This window comes from Puntigrus tetrazona, chromosome 6, assembly GCF_018831695.1.
Source record: "Puntigrus tetrazona isolate hp1 chromosome 6, ASM1883169v1, whole genome shotgun sequence".
Classification (NCBI taxonomy): Eukaryota; Metazoa; Chordata; class Actinopteri; order Cypriniformes; family Cyprinidae; genus Puntigrus; species Puntigrus tetrazona.
Window position 1 is genome coordinate 20,408,726 of NC_056704.1, and position 22,941 is coordinate 20,431,666.

General features: G+C 36.7%; 3 protein-coding genes across 4 annotated transcripts; 2 read left to right on the forward strand and 1 right to left on the reverse strand.

Moving 5' to 3' along the window:
- The first annotated feature begins 289 nt into the window (after positions 1–289).
- LOC122347392 (twinfilin-2) lies at positions 290–10,628 on the forward strand. Of its 2 annotated transcripts, XM_043242616.1 has the most exons (9): positions 290–647; positions 5,200–5,378; positions 6,511–6,606; positions 7,433–7,537; positions 7,648–7,662; positions 8,053–8,178; positions 8,269–8,419; positions 8,515–8,636; positions 9,247–10,628. In XM_043242616.1, the coding sequence occupies exons 1-9, from the start codon at positions 551–553 to the stop codon at positions 9,412–9,414; spliced, it is 1,059 nt and encodes a 352-aa protein (XP_043098551.1). In that variant the 5' UTR covers positions 290–550; the 3' UTR covers positions 9,415–10,628. The 2 variants fall into 2 exon arrangements, with proteins under 2 accessions (XP_043098551.1, XP_043098552.1); XM_043242617.1 differs by lacking the exon at positions 7,648–7,662.
- A 421-nt stretch (positions 10,629–11,049) lies between these two features.
- cish (cytokine inducible SH2-containing protein) lies at positions 11,050–13,460 on the forward strand. Its single transcript, XM_043242621.1, has 3 exons — positions 11,050–11,660; positions 12,239–12,393; positions 12,866–13,460. The coding sequence occupies exons 1-3, from the start codon at positions 11,641–11,643 to the stop codon at positions 13,354–13,356; spliced, it is 666 nt and encodes a 221-aa protein (XP_043098556.1). The 5' UTR covers positions 11,050–11,640; the 3' UTR covers positions 13,357–13,460.
- Positions 13,461–14,985: 1,525 nt separating this feature from the next.
- Positions 14,986–22,452, reverse strand: hemk1 (HemK methyltransferase family member 1). The gene is made up of 11 exons (XM_043242618.1): positions 22,221–22,452; positions 21,923–22,090; positions 21,623–21,714; positions 20,883–20,976; positions 20,610–20,732; positions 20,452–20,516; positions 20,303–20,352; positions 18,078–18,183; positions 17,876–17,971; positions 17,007–17,117; positions 14,986–15,710 (listed from the first exon to the last, which is right to left on the reverse strand). The coding sequence occupies exons 1-11, from the start codon at positions 22,284–22,286 to the stop codon at positions 15,668–15,670; spliced, it is 1,014 nt and encodes a 337-aa protein (XP_043098553.1). The 5' UTR covers positions 22,287–22,452; the 3' UTR covers positions 14,986–15,667.
- Positions 22,453–22,941: the final 489 nt, after the last annotated feature.

The following is a 22,941-nucleotide window of genomic DNA, read 5'->3' on the forward strand; positions in this document are numbered from 1 at the left end:
AAAAATCTCCATGAATGAGTGAGCAAGTCTGTTTGCTGGGATGTAAGAGCATTCAGTAATGCATTTCCTCACCTGCCCAATAGAGGGCAGAGTTTTGAGCCCATTTGTTGTTTAGGGGTATGAATTGAATTCTGAATACAGTATTTTCAAATACATATCCAAAGATTTATACAACTGACCCCAGGACTGTGCTGGGGGATGGTCAGGCTGTTACCCGAGGCCAGACAGTGCGCCTGCTAAATTTGGGGCAAGAGGGATCGGGTTCCTTCTGCTAGCACACACGATCCCGTCCTAGTTACAGGAGCCTTCTCTCACACATTCACTGCTCTCACATGCCCTCTCGCTTGGATAGCACACAGTCTCTCAAACTCCAAACTCTTACTTCTTGCTGCTGCCTTTATATCATCATTTCTGATATAACACACAGCTCTGGCACTGAAGACTATTTGTAACAAAAAAAAGATTGTCCAGGTGACCGACCTGTGCGTTCAGCTTCATCCTAACTTCAGAAGGTTCCTTGGCGGGTAGGAAGGCACCACACTGACCCGCCATGTTTCTGGTTCTGGTGGTTACAGAGGAGCTGAGGGAGTTTCTGGCCCGGGCACGGAGTGGAACCGGCCGCCTCATCCAGGTGTTGATCAGAGACGGTGAGTGAGCAGAGGGTCTGAGGTGTTTTACTGACAGTTTAGTGAATAAAAAAAATGCTAATGCACACGTTGACCAATAACCAAGTTCACTTCAAGACTGAAATGAAACATGCTGCTTGTAGATCAACTCTCAGTTATAAAGGCTAGAAAATAGTAGTGTTTAATGGGATTAAACGTTCCGTTATGATTATTTCAGTATGACACTTAAATTGTGTACCATGGTACAATAAGGGTGTCACATGGCAATGCAACGATTACCAATTAATATTACACTATATGTTGTCTAGAAAACATAGCATGGCATTAATACCTTGTCAAAAAAACATGGTTGTACCATAATACTTTTATTAGTGGACGATCAATGTTCTCTTAAATAATTGTGCTGATTTTCACTTTGTAAATGGTTAAGATCCAACTACTATCTGTACTTAAGTAACAACTAAGATGTCAAAACAGAAAGACACTTGGACAAAATTAGACATATTGTACCATTAATTTACTCTATAATTGAATTCAGTATGACATTAACCACTCGACATTTGACTATGTAATTTTGCTATTTTGTATTAATTTTTTGTGTTTTTTATTGTTTATTCTTAGGTTGGATTTTGTATTTGTGGTTTTACCATCCAGGTATCACCTGACATTAGGAAATAGTAACAAAACACATTTCACAACATGTTTTGGTTCTGTGCTCACATGCTGCCGTAGGTCAGATGACACATCATTTGACGTGGAAACTGAATGGTTCTTAGGGGATTGCAGAGGTCACAGGAACGATGGGGCTGTTCTCTGTTGCAATAAAAGCGCGTGTGTGCAAGCGTGCATTTGCGTTCAAGGCCGAGTGTCAGGTACTGTTGAAATGTTAACTCACTATCAGATGACAAGATCCAGTTGCTGGGAAAGAAAGGGCAAAACGCTATCAAATTTAAGTGAAGTCATTCTGTCATTACCTAACATGACTTTGTGAGGCATGCATGTATTCTCACAATTAAACAGAATAAAATAGGATTTTTAACAGTTTTTGGCAGTGTTTAAACAGTATAGTGTACATTTCTAGAAGCAAATTAGTTGTCAGTGTCAAACTATTAGTGGTTCGAAGAACATATATTGCATTTCACACGAAACAACGCAATGCTGGACAATTTTATCCAGGCTACATGATGGCTTTATACGATTTCTTAAGAATGTTCATTGAATGTTCAATTTTAGACAGCTATTGTAACACCCAGCAGCCTGATGCAGCCACAGATGTATAAACGTCAGGTTGGTTGTTGCTATATAGTCCGTCTACTGTCTGTTTGACGCCTGGAGTGGACGAAGACGTCTGGATGTGAATAGACTGGGTTGTTTTGGGTTCATAGGGTGCCTTTGAGTCTCACAGAGATGATATTTCAGGAAGGATAAAACAGGTCAATGCAGTTTTGGATCTTCTTGGTGACTGAGTCACATGTGTATCCCAGCCCTTATTGGTGGGTAGCACAGGCCACATGGTCAGGACCTGTCTGTGCTCATGGTGATGGGAAAAGGTCTGAGCTGTAGTCTTGTAGGTAGTGAAGTGCAGACACTCAGTTATTCAGCCAGATTGTGTTTATGTGTGATGTTCTTTACAATGAATGTACTTGTATGACAGAACTCAGGGAGACGGCGGGAAGGCAGATACATGTTTGTCTTTTCAAATTGACACATATGTGCAAACAGCTTTCTGTACGTGTGTTGTTAAGGGGTGAGCAAAAGGCTGATGGAAAGTATGTGTCTGTGCTGATAGCTGGAATGTGTGCAACCTCAGAATAGCAGCTGCTGCAAAAGACCATCAGGAAATCCCCCTCCAAGGTCATTCAGACTTCAAACACGTATGCGGGTGGATGATGTTTGCTCTAGATGTGTTTTTTGACGTGCTAGTGCTTGTCAAAGATTTATTTCAGTGAGTTGCAATCACTCTGCACAGCATTTAGATGCCTTAATCCACAGGCCTTGACCATGATAGCACTTGATTATCAAGTTATAAATTTAGTGTTGTTTCATTTAGTCTTATACAGCAGCTTATATAACGTTCATGCAAGCAGCTGTAAGTCATAGAGTGAAATATATAGATCGAATGACTGAACAAATAAACAAATAAAGCAAGCCTGTTGTAGGGCCATTTAGAGTTTTAAGAAATTACTTATAAATAATTTAACACAAGCATATCCTATAGGGAATTTTATACTTATGTAATGTTTTTAAATATTTTTGAAAGATGTCTTCTATGTTCACCAAAGCTGTATTCGTCAAAATGCATTAAATATACAGTAAAAACAGTAACACTGTGAAATAATATTACAATTCAAAATAACTGTTTTCTATTTTATAATGTACAATGTAATTAACTTTTTTTTTCTTCAGTGTCAGAAAAAAGAATAAAATAAATAAAAAGGTAATAAATGGCAATTTGTTCCTGTAATTTAATTTTCTGCATTTCTCCAGTCTTGTATCAGAAATCAGAAATAATTCCAATATGTTCAGAAATCAATCTAATAATTGATCTGGTGCTCAAGAAACATTTGTTATTATTATCATCGATTTAATACTGCTGTGCTAATATTAATATTTTCTTATTCAGTGTTTACATGTATTTTTATACACACACACACACACACACACACACACACAAATGATCATTGTAACATTTCTAAACAAAATCTAAAGAGAATTGCACCGTTGAGATTAATGGGACATTTTATTATACAAATATGGATGCAGTGTAGTAATTGTCATGAAAAATGGTAAACGATAAATGGTCTTAAAATATACTTTATGTTCTTTATGCAAAATGTAATAAAATGTTTTTAATCAAATGTTTTAAATGTCCAATGGAATTTTAAACCCTTTTTAACAGTTAAAAAAATATATATATATACTGCATTTAATTAAAGCAGCAACCATTAGATTAGCACTTTTACACCTTTGTGTACGAAGAAAAGCTGAGGACAGCAGGGAGGGAAGTGGGCAGATTTACTGGTAAGTAGATTACTGATGTGATAAGAGATGAATACTGAGAACCATAGCTGTTAATCAGAGTGTTGATGCCTGAAAGCAGAGGGTGGGGCTCTGGAGGACGTGCACCAGCACAGCTCACTGTTCACAAGGAATGAGAGTGCGGTTGGGAAGAAAGATGACCCATTAGAAAAGATGAAGCCTTCCAGTGCTTCATTACAGTGGTTACAGAGGGTGTTCTGGTTTGTATGTTTCAGGAAGCAAATTACATGCTCTTGTGTGAGTGTGATGTGATCGGTGAGAATTTTGTAAACTGAGACAACAGACCAAGGACATGAAGAACCAGTATCAGGTGTGACATCTGTAACGTTAAATGTGCTTACATAAGTGATATACGCTGTCCTGTTTTTCATGTGTTCTTGGGTTGATTAATTGCCTGATCAGTGAATACAGTCAAGAGAAAGTTGAAAATGATAGAAAGATCTAATTATCACAGTGGTCTGCATTATATAGCAGATTGTTACTGTACCAAGAATTTATAAAGCCCAGTCTCGTAAATACGAACACTGGTTTTCATATGAGCATGAATTGCTTCTTAGAACTGTTGTCATGAGCGCTTTATGATGGCAGTTTACGTTTTAACAGCAAAAGGCCCTTAAAACTCACATCTGATTTGTTATTTTTCTGAATGGAAATTTGATGCTTTTGCAACTTTGTTACGCTTTTAATCCTTCAATAATAAAATATCGAGACACATTGCATTGTGTTTAAAATACTATCATACCGTGTATGTAGTAAGAACTATTTTTTCTACCCTCATATTAATTCGATCACAAAGGATGTGCCGGTCAATGCAAAGGTTCTTAGAAGAACTAAAAAGTTTTGAAATAGAAAACAGAAAAGTGGTAAAATTAAAAACAATCTCAAAACAATCGCTTGTGCATTTCTGCTTTTGATAATGGTGGACTTTCAGAGATGGCAAGTTGTTGGTCGTATTTTTGTATTCTGCATTGTGGTTGCATACTCTATAATGCTTTATTATTTAATTGCTCTATAAGGTATTCTATTCTTATTGTAATATTAGCCACATCAAAGTGACCCGTTACTCATTGATCAATTTCATTGATTAAAAGCATAGTGTACATTTGCGTGTGAAGATATACTAAATATGTTTGAGGTTATTAAAGATGAGACGATTATCAGTTAATTACTGACAAGAATATATTGTGTTATCAGTCATCCCTCAGCACTGGCTTGATTAATATATAAATAACTGAGGTTGGATTGATGTGTATTATTGTGTACGTGTTTCTAGGTGAAGTAAGCAGCTTGTGCTATATTGAGTGTGAGATACAAGGTGTGTCATGCTCTTTTTATAGCAGGATGTAGATAATGGATAATATTTCACTTATTTGTTATCAGCAGCAGGACATTACCCAAGCCTAGCATTGTAAATACATTTAAATTGATCTCCATGATGCAATAGAAAATTACGCAACTGATTTTTGGGATGGTTGTGTGCGATGTTGGTTGCACCAGGTTTGTAATGAGGGAGCTTTTTTTCTGTGTGTTTTAGAGCAGCTGGTGCTGGGGGCATACAGAGAACCACGTCAGAGCTGGGACAAAGACTATGACCACTTCCTGCTCCCCCTGCTTGATCCTCACGAGCCCTGTTATATTCTGTACCGCTTGGACACCAAGAACGCTCAAGGCTATGAGTGGCTCTTCATCTCCTGGTCACCTGACCAGTCTCCTGTAAGTTTTAACGTGCAAGCATAACAATGATTAGCATGATTAGCAGAAACATCTTATTCAGTTGTTCAAATAAAGATTCACTCTTAAAGGGATATTCCATTGGTCTGCCAAGTAATGAACACTGTCAAGGTCTAGAAAAGTATGAAATACATTGTGCAAATACTCCATCTTCCATCAGTGATTCACTCTGAATGTTATGAAGTGATGAGAATACATTTTGAAAGAAAAAAAAATATATATATTTATTTAATAATTCATCTCCTTTGTGTCTCTTGGAGAGTGTTCACTATGTACACTGTTCTGTGCCATCCACAGCACAAGGATGCGCTGTTTTTGTTCAAATCAAAGCATGAAAATGCATAGAAAATGTACTGTTGCTGGTAGAATAGCGTACTTAGTTAGCTTGTACTGAATATTATCCTAATTGGCAATACGGTAATGCAGAGAGACAAAGAAGATAATTTTTTCAAAATTATTATACTATTTTTTTGTGCACAAAAAGTATTCTCGTCGATTCATGACATTCAGGTTGAACCACTGACGGCAGATGGAGTATTCAGACAATGTTTTTCACACTTTTCTGAACCTTGGCAGTCAATGGAACAGTCACAAGCCTCCTGGTTTTCATCTAAAATATCTTTTAAAATAAATTGTGTTTTGAGGACAAACAAAGCTTTTACGGGTTTGGAACAACATGGGGGGAAGTGATTAATGACAACATTTTCATTTTGATAGGGAGTGTCCCTTTAAGATTTCAGATAAAACAAAACAGATTTACAGCTTTAAAAAAGTTTAATGAATCCAAAGAATAAAAACCACAAAAATAGAACAATATTTTAATAGAACAATCTTATTTGTATGCTTGTCGAAATAGGGTTCTTTGGACTTTAAGCAACCTCCTAGAAACCAATCAGAACACACAAGCAACTAAATCCATATATATTAAAACATACGTATGTATTAAAGTACATCTTGGAAACCTCAGTACAATGCCCTGTTTTTTTAGAAAATGTCAAAACACTACATGTGAAAATGATAACCATTGACAACATTGTTGCTAAAGCTGTGAGTTTTTATCTTGTTACTATTTGTTTATTTATTTATTAAAGTTATAACTTGTTTTTTGCTACAGGTCCGGCAAAAGATGCTGTATGCTGCTACTCGTGCCACGGTTAAGAAAGAGTTTGGTGGTGGACACGTCAAAGATGAAATGTTCGGCACAGTTGAGGTACTACCTGAACAAAATTTTATGGTAGTAAATTGGTCAGAAGTTTTGTCTTTATTTTTTACATTCACTTCATATATCATTTTAAATATTAGATGTAAATCTTTCAGTTTTCACCTCTGTAAAAAACGAATGAAGTTATAATGAGAGACAAGATAGTGAATGGACTCTGTCCACCTGTCATCTGTCTTCAGCTGTCAATCAAATACCCTGAAGCTAGATTATTTACAGTTGAAAAAATTTACAGAGTGGACCACCATGTTTCTTAATTTAGTAACTGGACACTTGGGGCTGTTGGCAATGTTCTTGGAAATGATTACCAGTCATGGTCAAAACAGAAAGGGCTAAATATATACTGTACACACACATAAAATATTGGACAAACACATTTGTAGTTTTATGGGAGGAAGTCATATATTTAGTTAAGAGTCTATTTATATTTTTTCACATTTTGAAAGGACTATTTCAGGTTGTTTGGAAAGTGGGGATAAATCTATAACTCAATAGTTAACTTTAATTCATTTTCGAAACCATTTTTTTGGCTTGTATTTGGACTATTTAGACTGATTCGGGTATGTTTAGCCGCGGAGTAGTCTGGTACCTGTGTGATTCGCCATAGACATAAACACATAGAAGTAGCCCCGGCTACAATGTTCTTCCGCAAGATGCACCCAGTTCCGTTTATTAACCGCTAGAACAACAAAAGTCACGGACTGAGGCTTTAAAATAATTAAATAATAATTGTTTTGTTTCAGACTAACTGAAATAATGACCAAATTGACAAATAAAGTGCACATAAAATCTAACTCTGTTTCTTCACCATCACCAGGAGGACGTTTGTCTTCAGGGTTACCTGCGACACGTGACTTCATGTTCTGCACCAGCACCCCTGACAGCAGCTGAACAAGAGCTACAGCGAATCAAAATCACAGAGGTGAGAAAAGACATCCATTTTATTTAAAAAAAGCATAATTACAGTAACATCCCCGAATTAATTCAGATTTTTGTTTTAATACATTCTATGTTCAATCTTTGTGGTTGCAGGGAAGAGTTAAACAGGTGAGTACTGTCGTTAGTTTAAGTATAAAACGTAGTATTGTGTGTATGTGTGTTCTTTTTCTTTACATATATGTATACATATATGTTTGTTTTTGGAGTCAAATACGGAGTGCACATGCTCTTAATAGGTTTCAAGTGATCCACACATATGGCCGTGGTCAATTACACTCATCCTAACACTTTGCTTTTCCTTCCACTCTTATCCACCTTCTCTCACCTGCATAAACATTTGTCCAAACAATAGAACTGGCATATAACAAACCTTCCATGACCAGGGTAGCTCATTGGAATTGTTTGGGAAAATATTTTTTAACAAAATGACAGGAACTGTTTTGATCATAATGTACAGCGGTGGAATTGGTAATGAACTGGTTGTGTCTTTGTTTATAGGTGAAAACTGAGATCAGCGTGGACCCCAAACATCAGACTCTACAGGGTCTTGCTTTCCCTTTGCAGGCCGAGGCTAAACGTGCTCTACAGCAGCTCGCAGAGAGACGCATCAACTACATTCAACTAGTACGAAACACACACACACTTTTATATGTTTTTACTAGATAAATTCTTACCAAACTGACTACAAATGTGACTTTTTATATATATGTATAGAAGCTAGATACCGAGAAGGAGACGATTGAACTCGTGCACACCAGCCCAACAGAAATCCGTGATCTACCCAGCCGGATCCCTCTTGATACACCCAGATACCACTTCTTCCTCTACAAACATTCACATGAGGGAGACTACCTCGAGTCTGTGGGTCAGTCACTCCATTCCTTACACATATCTCATTGAGTAGAGTTATGTACTGCAGTAATGCAAACTATGCATGTCCTCCTCTATTGCTCTCTATAGTGTTCATATACTCCATGCCAGGATACAGCTGCAGCATCAAGGAAAGGATGCTGTATTCCAGCTGTAAGAGTCGACTTTTGGAAGAGGTGGAGAGGGACTTCCGTCTAGAAGTGGCTAAAAAGGTAAAAAGCAATTATGTGTATTGTTTTACTGCCTCCACAAGAGTTTCAAGCCCAGAACGTCACTAAAATCAGCATGAACTTAAACTCATCCCTATTTACTTCAGCCAAGCCAATCAAGATTCAGATGAGTATCTGAACAGATTTTGAGCATTATATCACTTGCTCACCCACTCCTGTCTATCAGTTAACGTCTTGTTTTTAAAGAAACAAATTCATTAAAATGCTTAATCCATAACAATGCTTTTCTAGTGAAAAAAAAGTGAATCCCCTTTTTTGTACCTCACATCAGTATTCACCGACATATCCATTTAGAACTGTTTTCGTAATAATTAATCTGTGCACATTTCACGCAATTATTTTTTCACTGTGGTAAGCATATTTTATCCAGAAACGGTGATGAAGATCAAAATGTCCTAATGATAATCAATACGGAATGAACTGCTATATAAATGTATTTTCATGTTGACTTCAGTGAACAGACACTTTATATGCAGTTATATACTTATATGCAATGCAAAGCTAACAAAACATATTTCTCCAAATGTAACATTTTTAGTCAGTTTGGTAAGAAAGTATCTGATTTCTCTCAATGTTTCCTTGTTCATGTTAGTTGGAGATAGATAGTGGAGAGGAGCTGACAGAGGAGTATCTGTATGATGAGGTCCATCCTAAGCAGCATGCCCACAAGCAAGCTTTTGCCAAACCTCGTGGCCCTGCTGGGAAGAGGGGAAACAAGCGTCTAATCAAGGGAGGTGGAGAGAACGGTGGCCACAGCTAGGAAGAGAACATGAAAAAGAAACAGATGAACTTGAGTTGTACCCTAAATGTTCTACGGTTCCCTTTTTATGCCTGTTTGCAGGATAATTTGTTCATCCTGCAGCGAGTGAAGGAAAAATTGGAACACTGTGCTCAGCTGTTAATTCACAAATTTTGTTTTTACTTTCTTTGGCTTGTATTACTTTTTACTTAATGTTTTAGGGGTTTATTCATTTGGTGTGATAATGTGCATATATTTAAGAGAGAAACTCAGGAATTAATTTTATCTGTAAATTTTCTGAGCATATTTTTGTTACGTAATCTCATACATATGCTCTCGAAACTCAGTATAATTTTAAGCATATTCAAAATGTGGATTGTGAAAGATGCTAGATTACTTATATTTTAAATGTTTTTTTGTGTGTGTGTTTTTTTTTAACAGACAATGAGTTTTATCCAAGATTTATTTTTTAAAAACTGAAGCAGTCACAAGTCCTACCGAACCGACAGCCATTTCATAGAAGAAATCACACTCATACACATTCACACCACAGCCAAATGTGACATGCAGACAGAATGGCATACGACATACATGGCTATGTGAGAACTAGCCAGTTGGTTAAGTAACAGATATGTAGCAAGAATAGGATATGTTAAAAGGTTCAGATTTAGACATGTCATTCACATTCATTTCATGTTTCATATTTTAAAAATATATGAACGATTTATAGTTACAGTTGGTTCTCTCAGGTTTTGTTTTAAATGTCTCTTATCTTCAGTCATTGACGTACATCATTCATTCATTCATACATCACGCTCGACAGTATTCAATGTCAAACACAGTTTGTGTACAAACTTCTTTTATTAAATCAGAACAATTCCAAATAAACATTTTTATATGTCAAATATCAACCTTTTCCAGCACTGAGAATACGAGTGTCCAATTGAGTGACTAATTCAGCAACTATCAAGTGAAATGTTTAAAATATTTGTCAGCAACTAATGTAAAGTTGTATCAGAACAAAATCATTTTATTTGATTTCATGCTTATGGGTATCAAACATGGATCTTTCTTTTTTGTTTTTGTTATTTTTTTGTGTTAGTTGGTCAGTGACTACATTGAAAGGTAATTTACAAGATAATCAAACTGCAATTATTAGTCATTTAAAATCTACAGCCCACTCATGCATTGTATATGAACATACTGAACATGCATAAATAAAAACATTCGCTGAGCTTTTGGTGTTCATTATTATTTGGTATTATTTATCTATTCATAAAGTCTTAAGTAAAAGCGCATATCTGTTTATGGGATACGCCTGATAGCCTCTAGGTGGCAGTAAAAGCACGCATTTAGAATAGACTCCGTCGAAAATATTAAATAAAATGCCTAGGCGTGATTAAAGCGTTAAATGCGTATAATATGTGTAAAATATATCAACCTTTATGCGAAGACACAGCTATGAACCGTTAAAAATGTTATTCTGGGTCCCAAGAGGATTTGTCTTTATTCAGAAACTGATTTTAGCAGTAAACAAATGGTTAATATGATGTCAGCTAGAGGGAGGCGTGGCTTCGACGAAGGGGAGGGACCTGATTGGCTTAACTGAGGGCAGTCGCTCAGTTTTCCTGGAAAGTTCTTGGAACGCTAGACATGCGGTTTCACGAGAAACGCCGTTTTCGTCCTCAGACGTCAATCACAAACATCAGGAAGCAATTACCCACCATCACCATAATAAAACTCCCAAATGAGTCATTCAAGGATCATTCCAGCGCTAGTTCATTACTCACGAGACTGCCGTATGCTTGAACGACAAAGAAGAGGGGATTGATTCTGTGGGTTTCACAGAGCTGTGCTGTCGATGGCGTCAGAGGCGCTAAACACGGGGGGATTCTCAGAAAACCAGTTCTGGGAAGTCAGACGAAGTGAACAAGCCAAACCCTGCAGTGTTCCGCTTCTTGTTCAGTTTTAGGACACGAGCTGAACGGAAACGCCGCTCGTTTTTGAGAACCATGTCAGTGTTATCTACTCGCGTAGTTTGTTAAACAAACCCGCATAAGAGCTTATATGACCGTCGGCGACAGAGTCCCGCCGCTGTTCGACAACCTTCCTGCGCTTAAGAAATATCTCTGAACTGTTCGCCGTCGCTCGAGGAAGACCAGCTTGTTTTTGCAAGTCCGAGTAAAAACACCAGGAACAAAGAAAACTTTAAGGAATCCGGCAAAAATCAAACCAGACATCTTCACAATGATTCTGTGCGTTCAAGGGTGAGTTTCAGTGACCCGTATTTATTAAATGATCACAACAAAATACAGCGATAACTACATTACTAATAGTTCATTAACGAAATACCACACATTCTTGTGACAACACTTAAGCATTGTGTAAGAGACAAATGGACTTCTAAAATTATATAAAAATATTATATGTTTATATGTTAGAATTAATAATAAAAAGGAAAATATAAATATGTCGTTTGTTTATAGTTTTTTATTATTATTTTGGAACAGTGAAACATATCAGCCGAGATATAATCTTTCCGCAATAGTCCAACCTAATGTGTCCAAGTGTCTTGATTATATTAATATGTAAACCATAAAATATAATATGTTGCATTAATAACACAGTAACAAGAAAAAAAAAACCCACAATTGCTTTTTTTGGCGGGTCTCTTTAATAATTATTCATTATGCCTCTATGAACTGGTTATGAATTAACATTTTAACAAAGTTTAACTAAATGATAAAGCTGAATAATCAATTTCTTCTAAATGCGTATTTCTGTTCATATGCTTGCAACCTTTTAAATACTTCAATTATTTCATTATTTTATTGTTTTTTTCCAGGCCTGCTCACTTGCAAGATACCGCTGATCCAATGGTCAGGTTTCCGGTGGTGACTTTCTCCTCTCCTCGCTGCATCCATGCAACCGTTACCTTATGGGACCCCAGCAAAGATTTCAGATCTATCTCCAATAATTTCTCCTATCTGGATGCCTCAGGTACAATACAAATTTTAAATGTTACAGCTATAATAATAGCAGCAACAACAATTTTTATTATTTATTGTTAAAAATGGCAGTTAGGATATATTCATGTATTCATTCATAAATCTACAAATCCACAAATCAAGGGTCATTCTACAAAACTCCCCTTTTCTATAATGGTTTTTAATCAATTTTATTCATTTGTTAAATTAAGCTGTGATTAAAAGGTAAATTGTTACTTTTTATTTAGGAATATAATTTCTAATTTAAATTTAAATAATTTTTTTTTACTGAAATACACAGCAATGAGAATTTGGAAACCGGTGTGGGGGCATGCTAAAAAAATAATAATTTTTAAGGGCCTCTAAATGCACCTGTTTTGTAGAATGAACTTTTGTGACTTTATCTACAATTTCATCCCTTTTTTTTTCCGTATAAAGTCTCCAATAAGAACTTGGTATTAATAATCCCTCTTATTTTTTTCCAGGTTGGTACTGGGGTGCCATCTCTGCCAGTGAGGCCCATGCTGTCCTACAGGGGGCCTCGGAGGGTACTTTCCTAATACGGGACAGCAGCCACCCTCTCTATATGTTGACACTGTCCGTTAAAACTGGTCGCGGGCCTACGAACGTTCGCATCGAATACAGTCTCGGCCGTTTCCGTCTGGACTCCAGTTCTCCGGCCAGATCTCGTCTGCAGTCCTTCCCAGATGTCCCCAGCCTCGTGCAGCACTACGTGGGCTCCAGGAACAAAGGGGAGGAGGAAAAGACCGAGGAGTCGGATCACGTAACTTCGCTGGCCCCCAAGGAATGTGCGGTGTTGCTAAAACTCAAACGGCCGATGCATCGTCCTCAAGCCTTTCCTTCTTTGCAACATCTCACTCGCCTGGTAATCAACAAACACACCACTTGCACAGAGAGCCTGCCTCTACCCAGACCGGTACTGCAGTATCTTCAGGATTACCCTTTCCAGCTCTGACATTGCCGTGGAAATGCACACCGAGGCCAATCACGAGCTGGATGCTGATATTTTGTAGCCGGCAAGTTAAATACACGGTCCCTATCAGAGGTTTGGGTCAAAAACCAGTGTTAATCACTTGAAGAGTGACTGTTGTTTCTGGAGCGGGTTTTTGATGGTCAGCAAGTCTATCTTAATAGATCAATAAATTGATAGATATACCCAAGTGCGACTGAGTCATTCGATTCAAAAAAAAAAAAATTGACTCGTGAAGCAGCAAGTGACTCAGCCTTTGTGTCATACCGTTACAAGTGTGAGGTTAAACCACAGGCTTGGGGTCTGAGATGAATATAACGTTCTTGAAACTTTTGTACAGGTCACGTGAACCCTTTAGGAACCGCTCAAAATGAGAATACGCAGCTTGTCTGAAACACTGAGCTCACCAGAAGCACATAACGTAGCTTGGTCTTCAGCATACTTCAAAGGCGAGCTTAGTCACTGCGCTGCCTGGACCGGAATCGTTTCTTTCCCTGAAAGTGAAATGCAGTGAATTTTTTTTTTTTTTTTTTTTTGGACTATTTTAATCCATTTTTTTCTATGCCCACAATGTGGAGTTTGTATGTATTTATGGATGAGCAATCCTTCATTTTGTAATAAAAGTGAGAATCAAATTTACTTGAGGTCGTAATGTTTCATCATTAAATTGCCACTGCTGAGAATAATTCTAAGAATTATTTATGGAAAAGTGTAATTATGTAAAATGCGTGGCATGGGAAAAAATGATGAGGGCAGATGCTTGCTGAGTAACTAGAAAAAGAAACCCTTTTTTTTTGCAGAATGAAACATGCAGAAGTGCTACAGAGAATCAAACAATCAGACTCGGATCTCTTCTACGTACTGGTCTTCCAGTAAGACTGTCAAAACAAGGTCACTGAAAATTTAATCTCAGAATAATAGGATTATTAGATGAATAAATGTGCACGAAATTGCTTTGCAATTTAGGTAATAATCTCGGGACAAAATGTGTGTTATGAACAAGGGCCGTAATTGTTTTATAGCCAAGATCGCAGTTCATCGAAATAGGATATTTTATACATTTTAATAGCAAAATGGGATTTAATTTTTGTTTTTTAATTTGTTGAATATAAGAATTGCTAAATTATTTTAAAATGTTGAAGCTCTTTTTGAGCTGTTTGACATTTGTTGGTGTTTAAATTCAATAAGGGATTTTTTAAAAGGTTTCCATTTGCATTTTAGAAATGCAATTAAATATTTGAATCATTGCATCATCACCAAGCTTTAGTGAACTCAAATACCTCCTTTATTAGGTGTGCTGAATGTTGAAAGAATATTAATAGTAAAAAATGTGTACAGGAACATCCTATTTTCCTCATAGTGAATCATTCTTGCTGCACACCGTGATTACAATTTCCCAGAAACAGAGTCAGAGCTTTTCTGAAACGCGATCTTAGTGCTGCGCAGGCTTACATAAATTTGCTGGTGATGTAAATATGTAAATAACTTTATATGCAAAATATGTATGTGAAATCAGCATTTAACAAATGCTCTGGAAAAGGTTATCCAATCAGTATCCAGTCTAAACCATTGCTACAGATGCAAATCTTAATCGAGAAGCATAAAACAAAGAGATTAAAATATAAATATTTATTACATGTTTAATACAAAATTACAGAAACAGAAAAGGCAGTGCGTATAATTCTGTTTCGCTCATTAGCAGACTAGAACAGACAGAATTAGTGTATACTTGTACACATTGCGGATTCTCTGTCTGTCGTTGTGGGCTAGCTGAGCAAGCGAGCTAGCGGCAATGGGCCAGCTGTTTCGCAGAATGAGCGCATTACTTCCAGGGAGAGACTAGCGCAGGACCGGGAGGGGGAGTTCTTAGAAAAGGCCTCAATAATTACCTTCAGCCTACTGCACCCTGACACTTGCACACTGAGCACTCACAATCAATGCAATCTCACCACAACAAACCACAGCCACACACACACACACACACACACACCAATTAAAAGCAAAGCGAAGATAGAAACTATAACAACAGTAGGTTACAGCACAAAACAAATAGAACCCCGAGGTCGCTGGCTTTTAGGAAGGAGCTTCTCGGTAGGATTGGCAGGTTTTTAAGTCGGTGCATGCTGGGAACTGGCAGGATGGCAGGGAGACTGGCAGTGTGCCGTATGCAGTTTGGCTGAAGGCATTTTTTTGTTTTTTTTATGGGCAACTGCTAATGGTGAAGTCTCTAGCTCTTCCTACTGTGGTGTTGTACCAAATGATCGTTTCCGTGCCTGTATTTCCTCTGTCCTTTAGCTCAGTCATCCTCTCCTTTCTTCAGTAGAACGCAAAATCGTGGCCTATAAAATAAATAGAATAACAGCGTGTTTACCGCTATGCTATAAATATGTAATACTGCTGACTTGACACCCATAGATAACAAGGAAATAGATTTGCCTGCTAAGGTTGCATCAGTTTCATTTACAAGCTGCTTATTTGTATGAAATAATGGAATAAGATTTCCAGGCTTTCTTTCTCGTGGGAATAATAATAATCAGTTAAAACATTCCACGAAAGACAAAGCCTAAGTACATATTTGCTATTGAGCAAGAAATTCCGCATTACTCATGTAATCACATTATAACATGAACTCTGTCTAAGAACAAACATTCATGAAATGAAATTCCCACACGTTTGTCAGACGCTTGCAAACTGAAGTTAACGAAACAAAGGTTTCGTTCACATGAAGTAAACTTTACATACCGTAATAAACACGCGCATGCACACAAATTTAGTTATTAATGAGTTTTCTTATATATTCCAAAATGTAGAATTTATAGAATTTATACTGGGAAAAAAAAATATAGACGATGCACCTTTTTATTAAAAAAATATTTTATTTGTATGGTTTTGTAATATCTGTCAAATATTTATTTATGTGTCACAGACTCTTTATTATAGAATTTGATTACAGAAAAATGTTTGAACTAATGGACTAAAACATAAGTGACAGGCTCGATGCACCTTACAACTTAACACTTTTATTTTATTAGAATTAGATCAGATTATATATTTTGTCTACACCCTATAAAACAGCTTTGTAAATATGTATTTCAATACATAAGAATTCAGTTCAATCTGATATTTGTACAGATTACTGTACATGTAATTAACAGTTCTTTGTGTCTTTATATTTCAAGTTTATTTCAAATTTATGTAAATCTGAGTTCCCATGTCATTTAAAAGATGGATTAATGATAAAGGCGGATGAAGTCAAAAAAAGATGAGACAAACACATGACAGTATGATCAAAAGGTAAAAAAAAAAAACACAGTGGCACATAAAATAATAAGCCAATGGCTCCTTTTTTGGAGCCCTGTATATGTGTATTTACTTTTTTTTAATGTAGGATTACAAATTAAAAATGTATTCACTACAGAAATGTATGTGATTCTTTAGGATTTCTTTTAAGACTTTCCTTGCCTTAAGCTCACAGTTACTAATATGCATTTTTTTTCTTATATTTGCTATTGAGCAAGTTCCACATTACTCATACTCGCACTGTAACATGGACAGGCATTTGTAGCAAAACTACACTGAAATGATAAAGACATCAACAAAACAAAGGGCAGGTCATGTTAACAGAAGAACCTGACCTGTTGGTGAAGTCACAGCGGGTTTCCAGATAAAGCAACCCCAGCCTCATCTCCTTTATCAGCTGCTCAATGACTGGAGGATGGCATGGGGCCACCTCGAGGTAAATACGCCTGGGCAGACAAAGGCATTTCAAAGTGTAAGAGAGGAAAAGATCGCTGGAGAAGACGTTTTAGCAAGTAAACAATCTCGTAAGCCATTAGTCATGAAGAACAGTCTGTCTGAGATGGAAAACCTGAAAGCTAATGCTAGGATATATCCCCATTCAATAGACGTTCTCGGTATCTATGAAAGGATAGCATGTGTCATTTCTACGAAAGAAACAAGTCTTGAGTGGACACATAATAAGACACCCAAAGAAATCTGAAACCAAATATAAACCACTTGATGTTCACTGACTAGAAAAACAACACGTGCAATGCTCTCAGGCCATTACAAGTATATCACTCATCTGTTCGGTGAAATGATTATCAAATTTGTCATTTTACGGGCATGGAATATGATCACCTTACAAAAGACAGGTTTTGCAACTCTCATCACCAAAGGTTAATTGTGCGATTTGTTATTGTGTATGCATGTGTGTGTGTGTGTGTGTGTGTGTGTGTGTGTGTCTTGGGAGTGATGAGGGTGGGAAGGGTACTGGGAGAACGTTCTGGTCCCTGGAATACTGTTATCAACTGAACTACAGAGAACTGTGTAGCACTTGAATTCCCTGAAGCATTTAAGATATGCTGAGAAAGCTTCTTAGCGCGATTATACCATACTATTTATACTGCATTCGGCTAAAAGGCCACACGCACAAGAATATTCAAAGAGCAGCAATCGCTCTGCCAGACCACATTTGATGGTTTTAGGCAAACACACTTCTTACCCTCGCTGAGTTAAGAGCTTCGAGCTCAGAGCCAGAATGGGGCGAATCACAGACAGCCCGTCCAAACCCCCGTCCAATGCACTGTGGTCTTCAAACCTTCAAGGGAAGAGGTGAGGACGGTTAAAAGGTTACACGAGACTTTCTCAAACATGCGCGTCAAAGGTTAAAGCACATTTTGAGCATGTCTGCATGTTGGCCTAACCTGAGTATCTCTGTTTGTAAAGTCTCCATGTTCTGACTGAGTAAGTAGGGAGGGTTACTGACTAGAAAGTCAACAGGGTCACATTTGCTCAGAATCGCATCTGCGTCTGGGAATACAAAACACATTTTGTTCTCTGGCTGTCACATGTAAAACATATACTTCCAAAGAAAAAAAAACTTTTAAACTAAACAATATTTACCAGATAAGAATATAATTATACTAATTCAATATGTAATATGGATTTTCAGTGGTTGTGCATATATATATATATATTTTTTTTTACATTTATTAAATACTAATTTATTTCAAATTGTAAAAAAAAAAAAAAAAAAAAAAAAAAAAATCACAATATTACTGTTCTTACTATATTTTTGCTCAAATAAATGCAGCCCTGATGTGCATAAGACTTTTCTCTAAAACGTTTCTCTAACAGTTTGTATCAGGTGCTATTTATATGTACATACAGTAGTAAGACAGTATTTGATTTACTCATGTTATGTTTAATGTACATACACATACAACTGGCTGTCAAAACATGTTTTACTGTCAATGATCCACGAATCTCCTGAAAAGCCTCCATTTAAGCCCGCTAGCTCAATAAACAACTATTGTTACACAAATCAACACTTACTTTTTAACTAGCATTTCTGCCGAAGTACCTGCATTTTCGCGGTCAGTGAAGTGCAGCATTTAAAGAGCAAACAAGTTCGTCTCAGAATCTAATAATAGTGATGTGGGTAGGCCACAGAGTGTTAAAAATCTGATATTTAGCATTCAGACGGGCCGTTTTTAATGCCATCTAGTGGGAAGAGAGGCACAGGCTTTAACAGGAAAAGCCCAATAAATCCCTGGAATTAGCAGAACATTTCCATGTCACTACCTTAGAGGCCCTTCTAGGATTTGGGCTGAACCGTCTGGCTCGATCCGTCAAAGTCTCGATTATCTAGCAGCGCTCAAATCCATGATAACAGATAAATTAATTACGAATGTTATGATAAAACGCACAATGAACCTCTGAACTCTTTTTTTTTGTTTCTGCACGGACTGCGGGTGGAAATTTTGTGGCTTGTACTGGAATATGGACAATGGAGCTTATTACTGGCATCTGAAAGCATGATTTAGCCACGATATTTAGTAAATAAACATGCAAGGAGCGTGGGATGCGTTTTGAATGACTGACATTCAAGTTTTACAGAATCCGTGGCGCTTTCTCTGGAATTCTGAGCTGTGGATTACGTGCTGGTCTGCCTGTGACTAATGCGCTTTTCACTTCGGGCCAGTCATAGCAAACACGAAAGAAAATCAAGGAAATGGGACAATCAAAGATGCCAGTCACTCCCTCATGCTGCAGTTCCTCTCTATATACTAAACAAAAAACCAAGTAAGAATCAAAATTGCACCCATCTAGTCTTGACCTGGCTTTGATCTCCAAAAATATATTTTCACCAAGCGATATTTCCATTCTGTCAGCTTTCGTCCAATGAACCTTAACCTTCATTTAGTCAAATCTGTCAGGCTAGATTCGAGATCAAGACAAACATCACTAACAGCGCATTCTACTTAGAAAAGGCTAACTGAATCCAGATGATTAAACAGTTATGGAGATACACTTTTGGTTCTCCTCATAAAAAATTCAATTTACGTAGGTCTCGATGGCTTATTCCTGAGAACCATTTTATAACCATTATTAAAGAAAATACACTTTGTGGTGACCCACATTTCATGTTATTCTCCGTTTAGAGCCACAAACGTCACATGAAAGCACAACATCAGCCCGAAGCCTCAATTTTTATTATTACACATCATTATTATGTAAATAGTCACATCTGAATTTATTTATAAATTTAATACTTCATTATATATATATATATATATATATATATATATATATATATATATATATATATATATATATATATAATTTAACGTGTTATATTACAAATTTAAATACATATTAATATTCATATCATGTATCTATGTTATGTTAATGATAAGTTTGCAATAAAATGTTCTTGTGACATTTGTGTGCTAAGAGCTGTTAAAAATTAATCCCTAGATAACAGTAAGTGATGTAAAATAGGCAAGTTGACCAGAAATGACGCTTGTTGTGTACGGACAAAAAAAAAAAACGCCACTTTTGCAGGAAGTCAGTCTCACAATAATAATGAACTGTTATGACTAGTCATTGTTGAGTGGGTTTTCTATGTCATTTGAATCACTCTTACCCTTAATCACATCTAAATGGTAAACATCTAGCCTGCCCTGCAGACCCAGTCTGGAACAAACAAAAGAGGGTAATGAGGGTCAAGAGTGAAAATTATAAATCATCAAGTAATAAAGATTCAACTATAGAAGCTTTGGTGCTGGTGGTCACCTGTTTGCATTTTCCCTTGTAAGACATACTGCTGTCTGGCTTCGATCCAAAGCAAATACCCTGAGCTTAAAAAATGATGTGTACAGATGTTACAGATGTCACGCTACATTACTCAGAAGAGCAAGATAAACAATTAGAAAAAGACACCGAGTGCAAACCTGTGGAATGCTGCGTAGTAAACTGAGAGAGATGGCTCCAGATCCACAGCCCACCTCCAGACATCGTAAATCAGTCCTGTGTGATATCAACCGGAGGTCCTCGAGAACCTGACTAACCAGCTCCTGTCACAAACCAGCGGGTCCAAATGGAAAAAAAAAGTGTTTTCAAACACGCAGCCAGTGTTTATCCAAAAAGTCACGTCAATCTGAAGTCCACTCTCAGTTTGTTGCAAAACTCAGACATGTGCTAGCTAGGTCGCTGCAGTTTTTCACCTCTGTCTCAGGACGGGGTATGAACACGGGAGGTTTCATCTTTAGGGTCAGGTCTCTGAAGTCCCATTCCTCAATCACATACTGTACAGGCATCCTAAAAAACACATTGATAAAGGCCAACAGTTAATCTATCTCCTGGTGCTTTTACATGTTGTCAGCTTTTTTTTCCCCGTAATCAGCTACAGTACTTTTATCTAAATAGTATCAGTCCCAAATCTACATTATGTATAGTAAACATTTTTTTGTTTCACAAATTTAATTATTATATTAAATGTGCTAATTTGTTCAAATCTTGTTAAGTGTTTCTCAATTAAATTTGCACAGTCTTGCATTTTCTAACATTTGTTAAATACACCAGTTAAAATGAATTAAAAATATATAATAATAAAAATAAAAAACACTTTAGTTAATGCTAAATTCAACATAACCAACAGCTGTATTTTTAAATACTGTAACTAATGTAATTGTTGTAATTTCATTTTTTTCATTTAATATATGCATTAGTTCAATATACCAGCTGATCACTAGTTTTGTCCTTCGCTACACATAAATAAGAAACGATCAGTGGGTGGAAGTTAAAAGTCCTCTGAAATGGTTTAGTGTTAATCTAAAGAAAGTAAATGAATAACAAATAGCGTTTTGAAAAACTAAATTCAAAATAACTTTAATGAAGTTCTGTGAAGGCCTTAACATGTGTGCACAGGGCCTTAATCATTAAAAACTCAGTAAGGTTGTAGTACCTTGTGAGGCGTTTGGAGCATAATTCCCACACTCTTTCTCTCTCCCCGTCAGTCAGGGTGTCTCTCAGCCTTTTCCTCTGCACACGTTCCAGCTTTCAACAAAGACAAAGTGTCATGAAATGGGAACTAAATGTAATAAATCGAATGAAAAAAAAATGTTGTATCAAATAAATATAAATATAATATATATATATATATATATATATATATATATATATATATATATATATATATATATATGTATTTGTATTACTTTTGAAACTTTATATTTTATAAAAACTTGATGAGTCATTAACTCACAGTTTTTTCGCCTAGTACATGAGATATGATGTACTGGCTAGAGAGAAGAGGCTCTGAAATGCCGTGTAGAGTGAAATGTTGAGCCCATAGTCTGACCGCCTGCTCTGCTGTGAGACTGCGGTCTGCTGGAGGAGCGACAGCGCCCTCTGCTGCACTTGACCACAGCCTCTGGAATTCAGCCAAAGACAACGCATCGAAATAAATAAATTCATTAAACTAAGGCACGCACATTGCCATTGTGAATCATACAAATTCGCATTTCACTGTAATTTAAACAGGTAAGAGATTACATACTTACTCTGTGTTTTGACACTCCGTTGTGTCTGTGCATTAATCGATTGAGAAGAGAAATGGTCCTGAGCATTATCGTTCTGTACTGTAAACTAATAGAGCTAACAATACGCGTTGAATTGTTATAACATTCGTGGAATAGCTGTCTGAAGAAATGATGTACTTTGCATGTTTTTGTCTTTTGATCCAAGTAACATCAGATCCCATGTGCACCGAATGACCGAATCGATCTTATGAATCGGATCATTTGAACCATTTCAACGGGTTTTGAATGATTCTTTTGCGAATCGGTGCGGCCTTATTTGATTCAATTGACGTTTTTAGTAGCTTTTTGGTCGACACGCTTGAAGCTCACATAACCTCCTTCCGTTTACAATCTGTTACAGCAGTTTTAAGTTACGGTTTATATGGGCTGGTTATAATATACCATATATTTCACACACTTCAACAGGGCATCTTATATTATTAAGATTAAAATAGATAGAGGAAGCACACTAATTCAATATTCCGACAATGCAGTCTGAGCAGCGGGCTGATAGCAAGGGCATTTAAAGTAGACAAGCAATATTTGTTTGATGGGACGAAAAAATACATTAAAGAACAACATTGTGTTGCTAAAAACAACTTGATCGGAATGGATGTCAGGTTCCACTGCAGTGACGTAAAAATATACACGAATCATTTCTTGAACTAGTGCTTTGAAACGAACTGTTCAAATGAACCGATTC

Bases quoted from the DNA above. Each gene is read 5' to 3' on its own strand.
- LOC122347392 (XM_043242616.1), top strand. From the start codon at position 551: ATGTTTCTGGTTCTGGTGGTTACAGAGGAGCTGAGGGAGTTTCTGGCC. The intron at 648-5,199 runs GTGAGTGAGCAG...TGTGTGTTTTAG, and splicing joins CCAGGTGTTGATCAGAGACG to AGCAGCTGGTGCTGGGGGCA. The intron at 6,607-7,432 runs GTACTACCTGAA...CACCATCACCAG, and splicing joins AAATGTTCGGCACAGTTGAG to GAGGACGTTTGTCTTCAGGG.
- cish (XM_043242621.1), top strand. From the start codon at position 11,641: ATGATTCTGTGCGTTCAAGG. The intron at 11,661-12,238 runs GTGAGTTTCAGT...GTTTTTTTCCAG, and splicing joins ATGATTCTGTGCGTTCAAGG to GCCTGCTCACTTGCAAGATA. The intron at 12,394-12,865 runs GTACAATACAAA...ATTTTTTTCCAG, and splicing joins CTCCTATCTGGATGCCTCAG to GTTGGTACTGGGGTGCCATC.
- hemk1 (XM_043242618.1), bottom strand. From the start codon at position 22,286: ATGCTCAGGACCATTTCTCTTCTCAATCGATTAATGCACAGACACAAC. The intron at 22,091-22,220 runs GTAAGTATGTAA...GCTGAATTCCAG, and splicing joins ACGGAGTGTCAAAACACAGA to AGGCTGTGGTCAAGTGCAGC. The intron at 18,184-20,302 runs GTAAGAGTGATT...TTGTATTCCCAG, and splicing joins CCATTTAGATGTGATTAAGG to ACGCAGATGCGATTCTGAGC.